This window comes from Chanos chanos, chromosome 6 (assembly GCF_902362185.1).
Source record: "Chanos chanos chromosome 6, fChaCha1.1, whole genome shotgun sequence".
In the NCBI taxonomy this organism is placed as follows: Eukaryota; Metazoa; Chordata; class Actinopteri; order Gonorynchiformes; family Chanidae; genus Chanos; species Chanos chanos.
The window spans coordinates 16928618-16945423 of NC_044500.1; the positions used below are offsets into that span (position 1 = coordinate 16928618).

At 41.8% G+C, this 16806-nt stretch overlaps 2 protein-coding genes across 2 annotated transcripts in view; one reads left to right on the plus strand and one right to left on the minus strand.

The window, feature by feature from the left end:
• Positions 1-720: 720 nt before the first annotated feature.
• On the minus strand, positions 721-7306 carry appbp2 (amyloid beta precursor protein (cytoplasmic tail) binding protein 2). Its single transcript, XM_030777441.1, has 13 exons — positions 7169-7306; positions 5544-5632; positions 4951-5102; positions 4647-4770; positions 4210-4378; positions 3994-4083; positions 3654-3721; positions 3414-3519; positions 3185-3309; positions 2507-2592; positions 2077-2267; positions 1586-1751; positions 721-1429 (listed from the first exon to the last, which is right to left on the minus strand). Exons 1-13 carry the CDS (start codon positions 7304-7306, stop codon positions 1167-1169), a joined length of 1767 nt encoding a protein of 588 aa, XP_030633301.1. The 3' UTR covers positions 721-1166.
• Positions 7307-9155: 1849 nt separating this feature from the next.
• myo18ab (myosin XVIIIA b) overlaps positions 9156-16806 on the plus strand; it is an 85550-nt gene continuing 77899 nt past the window's right edge. Inside the window, exons 1-2 of the mRNA XM_030776907.1 lie at positions 9156-9207; positions 11909-13054. Coding sequence (XP_030632767.1) covers positions 12038-13054 — 1017 coding nt within the window. The 5' untranslated portion in view covers positions 9156-9207; positions 11909-12037. The remainder of the gene's footprint in view (positions 9208-11908; positions 13055-16806) is intronic.

Sequence of the window (16806 nt, forward strand, 5' to 3'; positions counted from 1 at the left end):
GGTCTCACGTCTAACTCAGAATTTGGCTCATCCATTTTGCAATTGTTAGAACTAAAGTTATAGCACACTTTTGCATATAAATTATTGGCATTTAAATTAAGCTATGTCAGTAAATGTAAAGGAATTTAAAAAAAAAAAAACAAAAAACAAAAAAAAAAAAACAAAAGAAAGAAGTCAAAACAACTTTGCATCTACAGAAACAGTAAATTAACTGGTCCACAGATTCCATTCATGACACGCACACTCACACTCGCAAACTTAAACAAAAAAAAGAAAAACACAATCCTTAATGGTCCAAGCCCATCATGAAAACCACAGAAGTAATCCTTAATGCAGGGTGATGCACAGTTCTTTTTTTTTCACCTTTTTCTTTCTTTTTTTTTTCTTTTTTTTTTGCAACAGTCAAACTGCAGTCTTCATTAGGATGAAGTCAAGCATGGAGATTTTCCTTCACTCATTTACTGAACAGAGAAGCAGAGTGGAGAGCATTCGGGGGTTTGGGCAATTACACCACTCCCTGCTGCTGACCGTAACTCAGGGACTTGTTCCACTCCAAAAAAAAAACAAACAGAAGAAGAAATGCAGGAAGAACACAGACACACTGAATTCCCATGGTTAGTGAAGCAACTCTTATTCAGGTACAAAAAACCCCCCACTGAATCCAAACCACCTGAAAAAATAAAACTAAAATAAAACTAAAAAGGGGCAGAGAACTAATGTACATGGTGTTGAACATTTAATTGAGGGAAACTCTATACTGGACTGATATCTCTTCTTCTTCTTCTTCTTTTTTAATCCTTTCTTTTTTTATGAAGTTACATGAAACAAAAGATCTTCTCACTCTTTGAAGTCAAGACAAAAGTGAACCTACTAAACACAGAATGTTGCTTTGTTTCAATGGTGTTTCAGTGTGAAAGGGGGAAAAAAAGTACTCTCTTTTCTCGTCCAGGCTCCTTTCAATGGGCCGAAGTTTGTTGCTGGTAAAGTTGAGCTCACAAGAACAGGGTCCAATCATAGCTCAGGATTTTCCTCGTTAAAAAGCCAGGTCGAGTTCCAGATGAAAGGACCGGACGTGAATAGATCCGAGTGAAAGAGAGAGGGCGTGTTTGAGTGAAGATGGGAGAGTGTGTGCTGATGAGAATTGACGAGTGTATGTCCCGGCTCTTTTAGCCCAAACAGGACCGGCCTGCCCCGTGGTTCTGGGACATGAGGAAGGACTGCACCACCTCGTCCGTGGCCTGAGGGCTGGTGTTGACGTCCTCCAGCGCATCCGCCACGGCAAACTGCCTGTCCCTCAAACGATTCCAATTGGACAATATGTTGTGGTACTCAAACACCTTCTCGTAGTTGCCCACTGAATTGTAGAGTTTGATCAGACCCCTGTAGTCATACTCAAGTCCACTGTAACCTTCTCCAAACAGTTTTTTACCTGAAAAGAACAGAAAGATACAAAAAGGCATTAGAATGATTTGACAAGCTGGTGCCTGAGAGAGAGAGAGAGAGAGAGAGAGAGAGAGAGAGAGAGAGACAGAGAGAGAGAGAGACAGAGAGAGAAGCATCGATTTGGAGCTCGTATCTGCGTTACCTATCGCTATGGAGCGTAAGTAGAGTCGCTCAGCATCCTCGTATTGGTTCATGTCGTAGTTGTAGAGGGAGGCCAAGTGGCCGACGGACAGAGCCACCTCGTAGTCCTCCTGACCGAGGAGCTGCTCCTTGATTTGGATTGCTTTGATGTGCATCTCCTCTGCCTCCTGTAGTTGAGATTTACAGTAGAGCAATTACTCAGAGTAAGCCTCCAACCTTTGGTAGATTCCATTCACAGCTGTAGCTGGCAAAGCAACCAATACTTTTATTTCACTTTTTCTTCATCTTCTTAGCGGCAAAAGGCATCTCTGAGGACTAATTTAACCACTGCTTCAAATTTTCAACATTCATAATTACATAACTGGCAGATTACTTGAAAGAGCGAAACACCACACTAATCTATCTACGCTGATACAATCTGAAGAGTCACTAAGAGTCATCAGTAAGAAAACACACACGGCTCTTTGAGACTACGTAGAGCCTTTCCCTGACCTTGAACTTTCGCATGGACTGATAAAGGCGTCCCAGGTTGCCATAATGTTTTGCCGTCTGGACGTTGAACTCTCCGAAGGCTTTTTTAGCCAGCTGGAGGGAGGAGAGATGCAAGTCATGGGCCTCCTGCAGGAGTCGCTCCTCTGTCTCTTTATTATGGCAGTCAATGGCGATCTCCTCCAGGATCAAGGCTAGAGGAGGTAAACCCAACGTTACAACAGAACAAAAATTATTATGTCTTCCTAATAACTCTTATTTCATACAGTTATCCTCAGCTATTTTTTTTACCTGTCAGGCAATCTGAAGACAATGATATTTTAAAACTTCTAAGGGTTTTTTTTTTCTCATGTGATGTGATTATTCAGTGAACGAAGACAGCAGCTGTTAATCTGAGGAGTTATGAAAGCTGTTGTGCGTGAATCTCGCTCACCTTTCACCCTTTTGGACGAGGCCAGCAGCAGATGGTCCTCTGGGAGAATGTGAGTTATGATGTCTATGGCACGTTCTGCGTGGAATCTAGCAACAAGAACAAGACTTGTGTAAGAGCGCCGCATTTCTAACAATACCGGAACATTCTGCAGCACAAACACTTCCATGAAAATATGTTCCTGTTTTTAGAGGGGACAACTTTAAGTAAAAGGTTAGTGTTATTTGCGCAATATTATATTTGTGTAACTAACTGACCTTTCAAATATTTATTTTAATAACCATGTGAAGAACAGTGGTCTTGTGTCACCATTCTTCACATGTTCCTAAATAGTTCCTAAAGGACATTCTGACCCAGTGTTTTCAATCCAATATGTGTTTTGATCACAGAGCGCCAAAATGCCATGCTTCATTTCCAAAAAAGTGACTCAAGAAACAGAACAACGTTTGTGCGCTGAGTGTTCTGAGTCTAAAACAAATCAAATTTAGTTTTTTTCATGATTTTCATTTCTTACAATCAAATCTATGACATTTTTGCTTTGATTCGAACTCTCTTACAATTAATTTAATCATATCCCTCTTTGTGACAACAAACAACTCAGTGGAACACTAAGCGATGATGAGTTCGAAACGAAGGCCTGGCGGCTAATTGGCAGATCCAGGAATAGAGAAGGGTACTCACAGGGCATTGTCGAATTTACCAGAACTGTACTGATGCACGTAGGAGGAATATGCAAGATCTTCATGAGCTGTTGCCACGTGAATGTTCTTCCCTCCAAACACAGACTGCCGAATGTCAAGAGCAGTCTGGGAACAAAAGACAATGTTAAGTCACAAGATTATCTTAAGTCAATACTGTTTATCTTTTTACTAAAGGACACTAAGTTAACTGAGATGGTGTCATCTCTCACCTGATAAATGGCAACAGACTGACAAATGTTATCAACATTTAGAAGGTAAAATCCATAGTCAAGCAGAGTGTCTGAATATTTCGGGTGCTTGTGTCCAAAATGTTCCCTGCAATGAGAAACGATAAATTAAAAATCTGCTAAAAATGTATTTTTTTTTTTATCTGAAACAAGAAGGCCTCGTCATAATTTGACAAATGCATTAATTAGCAGGAACAAAGAAGAGTTCATCAGACATCTCACCGTGCCAGAAATACTGCATGTTTTATCAGCTGCTCAGCTTTCCTGAACTCTCGTTTCACAACGCAGGCCTACAAAGATTAAACGGGAAAAAAAAAAAAAAATCTTTTTCAACAGCTTCACACTCTCAAGCTTATGAGTTTTATTTTTAATATTTCTTCTGCTCACGCTTTGGTACCAGTTTATTTACAGAGCCTGTCTCATTGATTTTAATATTAGCTACGCTGCCGTAAAGACATCTCCATTGGAAGAACAGCTCACTCGTTCACTTGCACCTTGGCATACTTCAAGTCTTTACTTGACCTTAATCTGACTTCAGTAATGAGAGCTTGGGCCACAGTACCTTTGACGCTTGTCTTAGGACATCAACCACCACTTTAACGGGCAAGCCAACAGTGATTTCCCTCATGGCCTCTATACACCACCTGTACGCCTAAAAAACACACAAACAGCACACACTGAGACCCACAGTAACATTCAAGTCACACTATAGCCATCTCTCACAGTGAAAGAGGGAAAAAAAAAAAAGGACAGACTGGCATCAGTGTGTAATCTTTACCTCATCATAGTGGCTTTTGGCAAAGAGAAGGGCGCAGAGCTCTCCATACAGAGCAGCCTTATTTGCCTGGTGACCATGTTTTGCTAGTTTGTCCATATACGACTGGGCCAGTTTGAAAGTCTCTTCTCCGAGGTGGTATTTGCAGTTGCCATTGCGTACATGAAGTAACCTAGTGTGACCAGGAGCATATAAAACATTAGAGACTCTTCTCTACTCTGACTGCAAAAAAACCCCAAAATTCTATCTCTGTTACAGAATCATGTGACATATTATTCCCATTACTGAAAAGGTCACTCATTGAGTTTCTAAAAACCTGTCGAGAAAAAAAAAAAAGATGCATTTTATGAAGCATCGTCCTCAAAGCACATCGAAGCATGACAGAGGGTCAGCACAAGATAAACAAAAATTTGAAAGCCTCATTAATTTGATGGACTAACCTCACACAGCACTCCACAGCACGGTACCAGTGCAAAACCTCATCATGTAGTGTACATAACTGGAGACAGGACAGGAAGACTTTCTCTGCATCTCCATACCAACCTGCGTCTGACAGAAAGCCACCTGAGGGGAAAAGAGAGCCCATTATTCCTCCTACTGCACATTAAGAGCCAAAGTCAGCTTAATTAATTAAACATTTCATAATGCGCTCTCTTTAAAAGCGGCTTGAAGAGGCACCGAGGAGGTAGGAGGGCCTCTATGAGCAGCTGTGAAAGGGGAAAAGCAGCGGCGGTGCTGGCGTACCTAAAACAAAGCCAAACTGAATGGCTTTCTCTTTGACGTGTGCGTCTGACTCGGCAATGTAGGAGCAGCGGCGGCTGAAGGAGTTAGCCAAGACCGAAGCCACTTTAACACCGTGGTCCATCAAGGCCTGGAAACAGTGGTGCAAGAGGTGTCTGTAGAAGAAAGAAGAGGAAAAACAGAAACACGGTCACTTCTAGTCTCCTATATTAAATACATTCATATGCACCCAGCTCTGGGGCCTCTAGCGCCATTTACTGGAGCCATAAATTGTGCATGACTTTCTAATTTCAACATTAAGTGGTCTTGTGATATCAGCAACCTATAGTAATAAGAATGCTATGGAAATAAAGGGTGACTTGTGGCATTAAGTGGGATGACACACTATTGCCTGGCTTTAGTGAAGATACCAACGAAGACTGAGCCACATACACTGTCATGTGAAACGGGAGTCATCTGCCCAGGCAGACATGCACACTCACTCTCACGCACACAATTAATACAGTACTCATTATGAGATGACATACATATACCCTGCAGTATACAGCTTGGCTATAGGGTTATAGAGTTCAGGGCTGGTCAGCATTGTTAAATACCTTTTGTCTGAGGCCCGGAGGACTTTGGCAAAGACCTCCAGCTCGCAGAACTCTCCTCCCAGCTGGCAAAGCCGGCCCTGCTGGTAAAGCTGGAAAACAGGGAGTAATGTGAGACTGATAATTCCCTTTGTATGCGTAACACAAAGGGGTCAAATGAGCTTTTCCCAAGGGAGACCAACAGTTCTAGAAAAAAATAAAAACCTTGCGAGTAGGCAAAAAGGATGTAGTATCGAAGTGAGAGAGTTCCTCTGTTTTGAAGGAATCATATCCCCTCCCATATGCTGCTTTGAGATTTAATGACTTTTACTATACTTCAGACACTGCTGCCACAGTAGCCTATAGGGAATTCAGTTAAATTCATTCTGATACTCAGTCCAGTTCTTGGCTCTTTGACTGAATTCCAGAAGTGGGCAAAACAACAGGGGAAAAACATAATTGCAGGGGGAAACAGAAATATGTCCAAATGTGATCTAAATATAGCCTAAAAACTAAAACATTCAGAATCCTGTAAACAATTTCCGTGCGACTGGCCAACTGGTCACACATCTGAAAATATGTCAACAATGTAACCATTACCTTTTCTCTGTGTTCCGCACAACACAATGCGCTATTTGCTTTACCATGACAATATGAGTGGCAAAAAGCTAGACACGATAAAGCATCATCAAGCCACTGTTGAAAGATAACAACACTAATCTTTTCACCTTTCTTTCGAAGCGTGACGTTTGCAGACAATTGCCATTGTGATTCTTACGTTTCTCAGCTGTGATAATTAACTTAATCTTCGGATGTCATGGATGTCTCAATTTGTGTATCGGATGACGAATTAAAGAACACAGAAGGATTTATGAATAGTCAGAAAATAGTCATATCCAGCACTTCATCTTTTACGCCAAACCAGTTAACTTAAGTATCGTTCAGGTATCAAATGCTGGACAGAATAGAGTATATGATAGGATAGTTTGCTACGGCACAAGTCTTAACAATATCTAATTGTTTCAGTAACATTTCCCAATCAGAGCATGATAGCAGATACGAGGTTAATCGAAAGAGCCCACGGGCAAGATAGCGAGTTCAGTTCTCTAGTCATTGAAGAGGGGGTGTGAGCTAACTAGTTAGCATCAAAACATATCAAACCTGAATTTACTTGTCAGTCGCATAGCACAGTTAAATAAATGAAGTACTGATAGATTTCAATCTTTGCCAGAAAACCTGGTCAAAACATTGTCTTATATTCATCAAATAATTTACAAACTTAGCTAAATTAAACGCACCTAATAAGCTAACTTGGCTATCCTAGCGATGTAATTTAGATGGCTAACCGTAGCTATCTTACCGCTTGTAACTAACCATGTTACATGCTTGGTATCGTAACTGGAGACTACGTGAAACAGATTGTGCTCCAATTTTAACTAAAACTTGAAAATGTTTATCAAGCAACTGACACAACACAAACAGGACAATCATTATTTTTCTTCCTTAGACGGTAGCTATCGATATTAGCTTTGGGTAACCTGCCTCTCACATTACTATACAACTTGACGTTTAGCTAGCTAAACAGCTATTCAAGTCTGTCAGCAATTAAGTGATTATTGACTGTTCGATTCAAACGTGATTCTTCCTACCTTGTAGTACACATCAAACTGTATGTTTTCAGGAAGGGAGCGTATGTCCCTCCGCGATCGACTGTAGTTGTCCACTACTGCTGATATAGCAGTGTTATACAGTGTTTCTGGGATCCATTCTAGCTCCACTGCGGCCATATTGTTTTCCTTCTCTAAATCCAGCAACAGCCCCCCTCCTACTTTCACTGCCCTCGCTACCTTTCGGAGGTGACAGTATTCACACAGTTATCCCGCATACACCCTTCTACAACAAATTCAGGAGAGAGAACGGTCCGGTGAAGGGATTATAAACACAACCCCCTTGTCATAATCTCATGTTTAGTCCTCATCCCGATCCGACACCCCCTCTACTCCCCAACATTCATCAGAGTTGACGCAATGACGTACTGCTGCCGAGTGAGGTAGAACCACAAAGACATAGACAGACAACTCATAGCGAAAAACGTTATACGGAAGTATATCCATATAAGGCGGTTGGGAGAGGAAGTTACTTTTGCTATTGTATTACTAGCAATCGAGAGACGTTTAATAGGGTCAATTACTGTATTAAATATCAGGACTTCAATACGAGACCTTTACAAAAGCAATTCCTTATAGAATCCAAAATTACTGCAAAAATGATCGAGGCAATACAGGCATTTTACCCAAAGCGTATGTTTCAAAATGACTTAATTTGAGGAAAATTCTTCAGTCAGTACCGTCTCCTCAGGAACAACTTACTCTAGTCATTTCCAGCGTCCCCTTGTTTATAATGCACACACAAGTCGTAAATGTCCATACCTGGCAACATTTAGGTTTCAAAATACGGGAGATTTCTTCTGCGGGGGGGGGGGGGGGGGGGGGGGGGGGTAATAAGTAAATAAATAAATTCACAACCAGATTTATTCACATTTTTTTATTTATATCTATGTTAAATAAATTTTGTTTAGCCTACTGCGTGCGGAGGGATCACAGTGTAATTCAAGGCAGTTACCCATCTAGTCTTTTTTTCTTTTTTGCAATCTCTGGTGGAATCTCAATAGGGTTTGTATCGTGCTCCAGGGCATCACCTGCTGTTTCGGTTGGTGTTTTGCAGGACGAGTATTCCTCATTTCAAGACATTTTAGGTAGGCAAGCAAATAACAAGACAAACAAATACTGGAAGACAAGAAGATACATGGAAACGTCAGTTTTCTCATGGGTAGCGCCGATAACTGACCAGACGTACCATAATTATGCAGGAAGGTAAGTATGGAAAAATATAAACATTTTTTTTGCATGATTTCACTCATTTCTGACCCTCGTCAGAAAGTGCCGATAAAGAAAATCTATATTAGTAATAATAATTATTATTATAATCACAACAACAACAACAGCAACAACAACAATAATTATTATTATAACAACAAAAAAACAACAACAACAACGGTAATAATAATAATAATGATAATAATAATAATAATAATGGCCTTTCACCAGACTACGTAACAGAATTACATTTAAGGAGTTGTCACGTACACACCATTAAGAATCCCACAGGAGGGCGCACGCATACAATCCACACCTACAAACTTGTTCGTGCCACTACCATGAGACAAATTAATTGTCATTCTAAAATAACGAAACGATAATGTTCGTTTTCGTGCCTGGACTAACTTACGACAAAAATCCTATGAAAAATGTCCTGATTGCAGAGAATACCCAGATCCATTCTGAATTTGATTACAAATATGAGGAAATATAATCCCCTAAGGATGTAAAAGAAATAAATGATCATTTACAAGAGGTGTCGAAAATGACAATAGCAGAATCCACACTTTGTTTTTCATTGTTTTAAACGAACACTTTTTTTATCCAACCTTTTCGTCCTCCCTGCAGTTTCAAAATCCCACCAGCAGGAATCACTGTTCGATTGCCTTTTGTTCTAAGTAGCCCAATGAAACCGACCACCTAATCATATATTTCCAACCTTAGCTGGCTTCAAGCGCTCACTGCACCCATTCACAGGGGACAACGCCACTATAGTGTCATTCTACGAAGAAACTGGATATCGGATAACGGTGAGTTGAGTACAATTTAAAGGAAGATTCTGGCTACGGTTTAATTTGGCTGCATTTTAGACGCCGCAATATTCTGAAGTTTTCAAGCAGCAAAAAATCGTGACAGTTATGATTTAGAGGGAATCAACACCAGGCTGCTGTCGGATAACGAGGGCAAAAGACCCTCATCAGCCGTTTATGCTAACAAGCTTGTTAACAGATGAGTGACTGTATGGAGGTTCATACACTGCTAAATATTCGATGCATTATTTAGATATAACACGAGCTTTTCTGGGAAAAACGCAATATTTGGGTGCTCCCGTCACGTTATCCAAACGTCGCTGTGGCTAAACAGCAAGCTAACAGCTTAGCTCATGATTGTAGACGTTAAGCATAGGGTTCTGTGTTATGATGATAGTGCCACTGTTTACCCTTTTTTGTTACAGCTGTTTCTTAAATAGGGTCATCTGGACATTAGCCACTGCACGGAGCGACATTTCCTTTGTGTCGGTGTAATTATGATTCAGCGTGTTTTGGCTTGATGCTAACAAGTAACGTTTTTAGTTATACCTTGGCAAGGCAGAGGTGAGGCGTGAAGAGGCAAGGCGTATCATAAGATGCATGTGTGTGCTGGACATGAGTTAGCTTTGCGTATATGAACGAACCGCGGTAGCTCTGTAAATGCTCATTTGCCAATGAATGTAAAGACGCCAAAAGAAACGTTACATGCTTTCAATACCACCACCAAAAAGATCAGTTATGCATCAAGTATAAAGTCTTTTAACTGCACTGCATGGCTTCTCAGTACATTTTGGAAAACTAATGAATTGATCCTCCATTATATCCGTACTATATTCTGCCTGATAGATTCTGCTGTTGTAATTTTCTATTTTATTTCATTCTTTATTTCCATTTTATGTTTATTATTGTAATTGCCTGATTTTATTTGCCTCAAATCTTGGAATGTTTTAATCCTTTTAAAACATTTTGTAACCTTGTTTGGAAAAGTGCTGTATAAGATATAATAATAATAATAATAATAATAATATTAATAATACTGATGATAAAAAATATTATTATTATTGTAGGAGAGGTACACATTAATTTAAGATTCTGTAAAGCTTCAAAATAAGTTGTACTCCAGTTTTCACATTCACATGAGATGCTTTTGTTTTCTTTACTAAAAGAACAAGTGTGATGCCTTAAGTAATCAAGTGGGGCTAAATGTTGGAATTAACCTGCATAACTGAAATTAGTGCGGAAGCCTCAGTGTCCTCGATTTGTCTTATGATGTCACCAGTGGTTATTATAATTGCACATAATCATTGTAAAACTTAAGCTGACATCAAGAACAGTTGTTTGCATTGATATGAAAATGGAAAGGCTATTATTATCTCAACTAATGACCTCTTGTAATTTATCACTGAGTCTTTGAAGAGGCAAGATGGTACCGTCACTTTATAGCGCGTACAAAATTGCATCATACCTTTTCTTAAGATTATTTCTCAGGAACTTGCAAGTGTACCTGAAGGAACCATAAGGGTGTGTCCTCCTAACTATTTCTTGAAATGTCAGAAATCCGTAGCAGAGCTGCACTGACACACACTCCTGTCCTTACCCTTACACCATGCAAAGAGATGTGCCGCATCTTGTGACTAGTGAATTATCTCAGCTTTGAATGACTGTGCACCTGAAACATCACAAAGTTTATTCTTCTCATTCTGCTGATAAAGCTTTGTAGGGTACCATACTGAGAGGTGTTTTTTTTCTTGAGTCAGAGGCTTGTGCATATTGTAGTATATGTTTTTAATTTTGTTTCTGAAATTGAATATATGGACAGTCCTGATATACTTAACAAAACCTGTTTAACCCTCTGTGTCATTTTGTATCTAACCTTATAACGTATGTGTCTCAAAAGTGTAGACTAATTCCAAGAGCTCCACCGGCATGTTTTTTTTTTTTTTTTTTTTTAAACGTTTAGATTGACTCTCTAGCCATTTATAGTTGTGGAAAGCCTGGCTTCCTGTCTTTTGGGGAAGAATTTGGCCTCCTGTTAATGGGTCTTGTTTAGATGTTGGGGTCTCCCGCTGGTGGGAACTGAGAATGTTCAAGATGGAATTTAGAGGCCCCGGTGTCTGCCAGAGAAGACTTTGACTTTCATAACTTGTCTTTCATAGTTAAATCCTGTTTCTCCTCACAATAACACTAATTACACTGTTAAAGTCAGATTATGAGAGTGAAAAGGGAGCTAGCCCATATTGGTGTTTAGGATTATGCTGTTTGGTTATGAGTTTTGGTACAGTGGGGCATTGCATAATGTTCTGAAGGTTTTGGTTGAATGTGAGCTCATGCTCCAGAACTCAGCTTAGACGTTGCCTAGATACCTTTTCACAGGCAAAAGTGGATAATAAATGCCAGACGAAAGAGATGTGGATGCGTCCTATCATTCCTCCTTAGTTCAGAACTGGTTGAACAGGGAGCTTGCAGTACAGTGATGGCGTATGATGGACAACAGAATCCACCTCTGGCCCAAACATGTTGGCCATTGCCATTTATTTCACTTATTTCACTCATGCTCAGTGAGAATTACTTCTTGCTTTCTCATCCTTAGCTATCCCGTAAATTCTCTGCATGTAATGTGAAGTAGTGAAATTATGAATATTGATTGCCATGCTGTTCTGTGTGTATTAACTGGTGTTCTTTTTTTCCACTCCGTCCTCAGGGTCTGTGAATGAACTCTGACTTCCAAGAGACTTGATCACAAAGACCTCCCTCTCTGTATGGAAAAATCCCTTACATGTGAAAACATTGGAGCAAGGGTAGAGGGCAACTCTCTTTGGAGCAACAAAACATGTTCAATTTGATGAAAAAGGACAAAGAGAAGGATGGAGGGAGGAAAGAGAAGAAGGAAAAGAAAGATAAAAAGGAGAGGATGTCCGCAGCAGAACTGAGGAGCCTGGAAGAGATGAGCATGAGACGAGGCTTCTTCAACCTCAATCGAGGGTCCAAACGGGACTCCAAAAACAAACTGGAGATATCCAATCCAATCCCCATTAAAGTTGCCAGCAGCACTGAGCTTAGTCTTACCGACATTGAGTCTGATGGCCTGAGCAATCGGAGCAGCATGGTCCTGGATGCCGATCAGCTCAGTGCGGCCAGTTCCAGTGATGACCTTAAGGGCGACTACGGCCAGGATGGCCACCGTGGCTCGGTGAAGGAGAGGGCGGCCAGGTTTGGTGCTCTGGCCAAGCAGAACTCTCAGATGGGTCACATGTTGAAGCGTTTCTCCTTCTCCCAGAGGAGCAAGGAGGAGAGCCCCTCCGAGGGCTCCACACCTTCCGGGCAGAATTCGGCAGCCCCTTCTCCGCAGGTGGAGGCCAAGCTCTTTGACCCGCAGCGAAAGCAGAGCCTCCAACAGCAGCTCCCTCCTGGGAAGAAGGTGCACATTCCCGAGGTGGTGGACAAGGTGTTCCCAGCTGACCTCCGCCTTCCCGCCGTGAAGCCTCCTCAGATGCCCGAGCCTCGAGAGCTGGAGCTCCAGCGTAGGAACACCGGAGATTTTGGCTTTTCCCTGCGTCGGACCACAATGCTGGACCGTGGCACGGATGGTGGTGTCTACCGACGGGTGGTCCACTTTGCCGAGCCGGGTGCTGGCACCAAAGACCTTGCCCTGGGGCTCGTGCCGGGAGACCGGCTGGTGGAAATCAATGGGCGTAACGTGGAGAACAAGAGCCGGGACGAGATTGTGGAGATGATCCGTCAGTCTGGGGATACGGTGCGCCTGAAGGTGCAGCCCATCCTGGAGCTGAGCGAACTGAGTCGCTGCTGGTTGAGGAACACGGAGGGGCTGCGGCGAGAGGCCTTTGACGTAAGTAACCTTTCTCTCTTGCTCTCTGTTCGCGTAGACAACTGCTCACGGGCCAGTCCAACATTTAAACACGTGGAACCAGTTGGCTTCACAGTCTGGAATCTAAACACGTCCCTCTGATAACATTTTCCTGCAAAAGAAGGATCTGATTCTTTTCCAGGATGGATGCCGCCTTGAACAGCTGTCTCTCTCTTTTTCTGTATTTACTGTTCTGTACTTAAGCCTCTGGAGCCAATTTTTCTCCGCCCTCACCCCCCCCCCTGCCCAAAGCCACACACACTCACTCACTCACCCACCCTCTCCCTTTGCACAGTATCAGTCATGACTACTGTATATTACTTAAGCTGCATCCACAATCCTCTTTTCAAGTGTAAACTGTGTCATGTAGTCCACCCTGTTTTTCTGTCTGCTGTGCTATAGTTTTAACACTTTCACTGTTTCTGACCCCACAGGATATTCACACATTGTTTATGATCATATTTCGGGGAAACTCACAGAAGTAAGAATTCACTGAAGATGTAACTCACACGTCACAGCTGCTTTCTGACACAGTCCTTTTTTTTACCTAGTGAGAGGGACATGGTACATGAGTCTTGGAAACTTAATGACTTGTTTCTGCTAGGTTTCACCCAGGCTTTCCTGAGTTGGGTGTGATGAAAAAGATCTTGGGCCGTCCAGATAATGTGCAGTTAAAAAGACCAGTTCTCTTGAGTCTTGTGGCTGCAGCAAATTTTCCTTGTTGATGGAGGGAAACTATTGCAAGCTTATCTTCTATTTAATGCACCGCTTCCCTGTTGGGTCCCAGATAAGAATTTTGGCATGGATCTGAGCTTTCTGTGTTTGTGTTTTCGGCTGGGCTGGTAGAGGGTGTGCCTGCTTGGGTGTATGTATATGTGAATGTGTATGTGTGTGTGTCTGTCTGTGTGCCGAGGCTACTGTGCTGAATTGGACCTGGCTCTCTGACAAGCTCATTTGTGCCTGGCGTGGCTGAAACCAAGGGCCCAAAGTGTTCTGAGTTACTCTAATGTTATACACATTACATAAGACCCCAGCTGTAATTGCATTTTGGGTTCCTCACTGTGCTATTCCTTTTATGTGAACTTATGACTGATTTAAATTGAATTACGTTCGTGATTCAGCTTGTCGCTGTTTAGATCTATGGTACAAAATAGTCTTTGTTAAAGGTCTAGAGGGCTTGCATTGTTGTGAAATGTAATTCTGTGGAAGAAAATATCTGTTTTTAGTTGTGAAGCTTTTGTTTCACAATGCTCAATGGGATCTCTTCACTGTGCATGGACAGGGAGCTCCAAACAATAGGGGAAACCTTGTCTGGTTTGCATGTTGCTATAAAAATTAAGGGGGAAAAAAAGGAGTATATCAGAACCCTGTTGTGGTGAATTTGGTGTCATATGCGTCATATCTGTTTGAGAACGAGTAACTGAGTAACCAGCATCTTTCTGTGTGTGATTCAGAGGAAAAAGAAAGAGTCAGTTTGAGGTTGAATGGTGAGGAGACCACGAGCTGGAACAAACCCTCTTTTCTCTCTTTGTGTCCGATGGCCCTGAGCAGACAAAGAGCAGCTGCACTCCTGTAGGACTAGCATGTCTGCGGCCATTCACCGACAGCGTGGTCACCCCCCTCATCAGCATCATGTCTGAACAGCAGGGAGGAAGATAGATGTCCTAAAAATTTTGACCCTTTGTTCTTTTGTGTCTGATATAAATCAGGCTAATTGTAGTAATAGGTTTAGAATTACTTCTAGAAACATGAAGTAAGATGTTCAAGGTGTGTTCTGTGTTTTCACAGTGTCTTAAGGGTTTATTCCTGGAAAACTGCACCGTTTGCCAGCTGGTTTTCCTTCATGTCTAGTTAGGGAACGTTTGACTGGGTTTTCACCTGCATCGATATTCTTGTCTTACGAGAATAGCTTATGTTGTGAAAGGGTGAAGGAGGAGTGTTTTTCATACAGGTGTGGTTGTGATTTTTTTTTTTTTGCCATCACATTTAAATGGTAAAATAAAGGCAAATAAATTAGATACTTTCAGATCTGTTATATTCTGTGATTGTCAAGTCACATTTAGCAGTGTTCAGTGTCGCAGGGTCTTCTGTCACCATGTGTTCTTGCAGGCTGTCGTGACCTACATTTTAGTGTAGGATTGTATATAAGACACCAACATCAGCCTCCTTTGTTTTAGCATAATTTTAAAGCCCATTCACCGTTCATTTTGACTTTTACCTGTATAGAGGGGCTTGATTAACAGCAGATTGTTAACAAATCTCTTGTCACACTTGTTTTTCCCTTTGTTCCCAGTTTACTCAACACTGTTTCATAACTTAACTTACCAGTTTCTCTCCTATCCATGACCAGACATGGAACTACACTGTTTGAAACAGCTTGACCTTTATTGTGAAAAAACCAAAATGTTCAGGAGAGACAGCAGAACTTCATCACATTCAACACAAGCGCCAGCTGTTTAGCTTCCAATTCAAAGTCTTTTAACCCTCTCTCAATTCCCCACTTTCTGGAGCCTTCTCTTTGGCTTCATTTACACAGAAGCACAGCCACCCTCCCTCTTTGCTTATGTCTGTCATGTAAAGGGCTATCTGTTTGTTTGTTTTTTTGTCCTCTGCTGACTCTGCTTAAGGGTCCTTTACATGGCAGAACCATATTAAAAAGATTCTATGAGCTCTTACGACCGGAGCTCAGCAGAGCACATGTGGCCCTCTGGAGTTTGTGAGAAGAATAACTCTGTGGAGAGTTAACTCTATGAACAGTAATGTGTCCACGCCATGGTTTGATTTACTGAAACACAGCGAGTAAGAAAGAACACATATGGAGTAACGGCCAAACAGGATACGGACACTCAGTCCTTTTGTTTGAGCATGTGCTTGGCGTCGGGCAAAGGCGACACGTGTGTGTGTGTGTGGAAGAAATGTTTGCTTTGTGTCTTGATCTGTGTGTGTGTGTGCTGTGGGGTGATTGGTGAGACTCAATAAGCAGCAGGAGCCATTGCCAGCCCCCTTTTTGTCTTGGGAATACTAATGCCAACAGCTTGGCCCTTTGTCCATATAAAAAAACGCAGCGCGAAATTATCGTCTCTCAAATGCAGACAAAGGCTGGACAAGGGAAGCACACATGGGTTGCCTCGTTCAGGAGGCGGACGTCACAAAGACCCAGGCCCAGCTGGTCCCTGCCACTTCACACTGAAAATGTCCAACCAAACTGTCTCCTCAGTCAGTTCTCTTCTTTCATTTTAACGGTGAATGTTACAACTCTCCTTAAAAGGAGTTGTAACATGGGAGTTTTTATAGCCTGTGAGGAACACATTAAGGGTCACATAGAAAAGATTTTTGTTTTCAGGTTTTTTTTTTTTTTTTTAGAAGCGATACATTTTTTTAGAGGAGGATGCTGAGAGGAAGTGCACTAGAGTTTTTCCAGTGCCCATCATGTCCTTTAAAACATCACTAATATTCCCTAGCAACCAGCTGTAAGAGAGTATTTCAAGTGTGTCGACTGAGGAGTCGGGGAGGCTAGAATGGGGGGAGAAGATGTTTTATGTGTGTGTTGGGGCAGACTGGAGTGTGTGGGCGGGCGTACTATTTTTGGATCCCGGAGCGTTTTTAACATAAAAAAAAAATCATTTCTCTTGGCAGGAAGCGACATGCAGGAATTTCTTCTCCGTGGCTTAGGAATGCTCAGAGGGGTTGCAGGGGTCGGGAGAGGGCCGTGCGTCTTTACGCTTTAGCCTCCC

Coding starts and splice junctions, on each gene's coding strand:
- appbp2 (XM_030777441.1), bottom strand. CDS start 7,306: ATGGCCGCAGTGGAGCTAGAATGGATCCCAGAAACACTGTATAACACT. Junction 4,084..4,209: donor CCAAAAGCCACTATGATGAG/GTAAAGATTACA, acceptor TGTGTTTTTTAG/GCGTACAGGTGGTGTATAGA. Junction 2,593..3,184: donor GGTAAATTCGACAATGCCCT/GTGAGTACCCTT, acceptor TCTTGTTGCTAG/ATTCCACGCAGAACGTGCCA.